The 2,677-nt window shown below is 32.6% G+C and overlaps 1 protein-coding gene across 1 annotated transcript; it reads right to left on the minus strand.

The window, feature by feature from the left end:
- Positions 1 to 1,064: 1,064 nt before the first annotated feature.
- LOC109208926 (chemocyanin-like) lies at positions 1,065 to 1,850 on the minus strand. Its single transcript, XM_019372083.1, has 2 exons — positions 1,682 to 1,850; positions 1,065 to 1,558 (listed from the first exon to the last, which is right to left on the minus strand). The coding sequence occupies exons 1-2, from the start codon at positions 1,848 to 1,850 to the stop codon at positions 1,065 to 1,067; spliced, it is 663 nt and encodes a 220-aa protein (XP_019227628.1).
- Positions 1,851 to 2,677: the final 827 nt, after the last annotated feature.

Here is a 2,677-nt window from a genome sequence, read left to right on the forward strand (position 1 = left end):
AAGTGTTGCCCATTAGGCAAACAAGAAACAACACTTGTTAAATTTGAAGTATGTCCATGGGGCAAGAGGAGAAAAGAATCCAAGACCATCCACTTGAGGGTTATTTGAACGAAAATTGAAATAAACAAATCTGAACGAAACCTATATTCTTCTAAAATTGATATTTTTAATAATCTCTCTTTCCTTTGGAATAAAGAATCAAGAAATAGCTAACTTTTTGAAATGAGAAACTTTGGAAACACATACGTCTTAGCAATTGAATTTCCTTTTAATGTAAAACAAAAAAAAAATGAAGTTAAAAAAAATAATATAAAAACAAAAATTAATACTACAAAATAGAATAACAATAAAGATTTAAATGTTAAATTAATTGAAAGAACATAAAATGGCCAAATACAAGGTGTTTACATTCATGTCCTATACAGTCTATGTATGTAGGTGTCCTATATAGCTCATAACATTTGCTCGGATCTTGTATGTGTTAAAAAGTCAATTAAAATAAGTATATATAATAGATTTTTGAAACCTTATAAATTAAATAGACTATAATAAAATCCTGAGCCAAACACATAATGCTCACATCTTGGATCAAAACTTTTATTTCCCCCATTAATATTTGTTCATTTCATAGTAATGGTAGTCGAAATTCCTTTTTTTTTTCCTACTATTTTCTCATAAATTTTCTTTTTTTTTTTGGTGTCAAACATTGGATTAAAAAAGAAGGCAGAAAATACTATGTCGTCAAAATAATACAGCTTGTAGGTTTTATAATGTTTTTCACCGCGTCTTCATGTTGGCTGATCAGTTAATTAAGCAGCAGTTTTGATCATTGAAATAAACAAATAATCCAGAAAATAAAAACTGAATTTAACAATAGTAAGAATGAATCATAATCCAAATTTGACTATAATAAGTACGTGGATAAACCACTTACAAAATCAATACTACCTATAACTTCCAAAGCAAAAATAACAACTCAAAGAGCCATTCTAGCCAAAAAGAAGAAAAAAAATTGACCTAAAAAATTGTATGATCCTGCAGTTTAGTGTCTAAACCATTAATTCCTAGAAGCAGAGAACAAGAAACAATGGCAATAACATGCTGATGGGAAACCAGTTGGATGAATAACAAGTGGTAGCGTCACCAGTGTAGTTGTAATTAACGGGAAAACCAGGAAAATAAGGATATTCCACAGAATTAACAGGAGGACTCAATGCAGTTGCAGGAGTACTATTATTAGTCGGAGCATTTGGATTCGAGGGAGAAGTTGGGGTTGTTGGAGTCGCGGGAGTCACTGGATTCGAGGGAGATGTTGGTGTTGCAGGAGTAGTAGGAGTAACTGGAGATGGAGTTGGAGCTGCGATTTTAACGTGAACTTTGAGACCAATATCGCAATGACCTTGAATGCTACACAAGTAAAAGTAATCGCCTGGAGTTGGGAGGTTAATTGAGTCGTGGCCGGAGTTGAAGCTGGCAATTGGTGCTTTATCTGTGCATGCAATGTAATCGTCGACGTTCACTTGCATCACATTGTGCAACTCTGGATCGTAGTTGAAAACTGCATGTGTTAAACAATAAGCGAGTTAGTTTTTTGTAAACAATTTTGGGTGGTATTCATGGACAAAATATTCTTAGTACTAATAAAAAATAAAAATAAAATGAAAAGGAAAACCAATCTTACCAAGGGTATCACCAACTTGAAATTTTTTGGAAGAAACCCATTGATCATAATTTTGGTCGAAAGTCCATCCTGCAGAATCACCAACTTTATACACACCAGCCGTGGTAGATCCCGCGGCAGCCATCATCAACACCAACACGACCATCATTATTTCTCTGAATAAAGCCATAGATTATAATTTGTTATGAATCTCAATGGTAATATTCAGTATTGAAGAAATATTATAGACTTTGGAGTCTGAATACTTATGATTTAAGTGAATGAGTGTCTGAGGTTATGAACTCTGTGGCTTTTATAGACGTAGTCAATGGCTTCCCTTGCATTGCATGGACTAGAATTTAAGGAAATTAACAGGCATATAACACTTATGGAAAGTCAATTTCCATGTACTTTGGAAGCTAAAATAGAACTAAACGTCGTATTACCAAAAAAGAAATCTAACAAGTACGTCTTACTATGTTTAATTTGGAACTTTACATAAGTGCAGTATATATGGAAAATTGAAATTCTAATTAATTGTTTCGTTGAATGCAGAAAGTTCATTTCACTTTTGGAAAATCTTTCAGTTCGGACACTTTCTTATTATACTCATCTCCACAATTAGAGAAGAGAATTCTGTAATAATGCAAACCTTTCCTTTCCTGCCACATTCAGGTTTCGTGGTGCTTAAGTACTTATTACATTATTTTCTTCATACTAGTTTCCGTAAGTGAAAAGAAAATTTCAATAATAGAATTCTTCCTAGTTAAATAGGAAGAATAAGTACTTATTACAATTAATGGTTTTGTGGTGCTTAGCTACTTATTACTTTTATTTCCTTTATATTCCTTCCGATCCATAATAAATGACCTTTTAGCCTTTTTATTTTTGTCTAAAATAAAAGGGTGTTTGGCTAAGCTTATAAGCTAGTCAAACTGGCTTACAAGCACCTTTTGATTTATGTACGCGTTTGGTAAACACCCAAAGTGTTTATAAGCCAAGTGCTTATAACACTAC

This window comes from Nicotiana attenuata, unplaced genomic scaffold (assembly GCF_001879085.1).
Source record: "Nicotiana attenuata strain UT unplaced genomic scaffold, NIATTr2, whole genome shotgun sequence".
NCBI classification, from domain to species: Eukaryota; Viridiplantae; Streptophyta; class Magnoliopsida; order Solanales; family Solanaceae; genus Nicotiana; species Nicotiana attenuata.

Coding starts and splice junctions, on each gene's coding strand:
- LOC109208926 (XM_019372083.1), bottom strand. CDS start 1,850: ATGGCTTTATTCAGAGAAATAATGATGGTCGTGTTGGTGTTGATGATG. Junction 1,559..1,681: donor TCAAGTTGGTGATACCCTTG/GTAAGATTGGTT, acceptor TAACACATGCAG/TTTTCAACTACGATCCAGAG.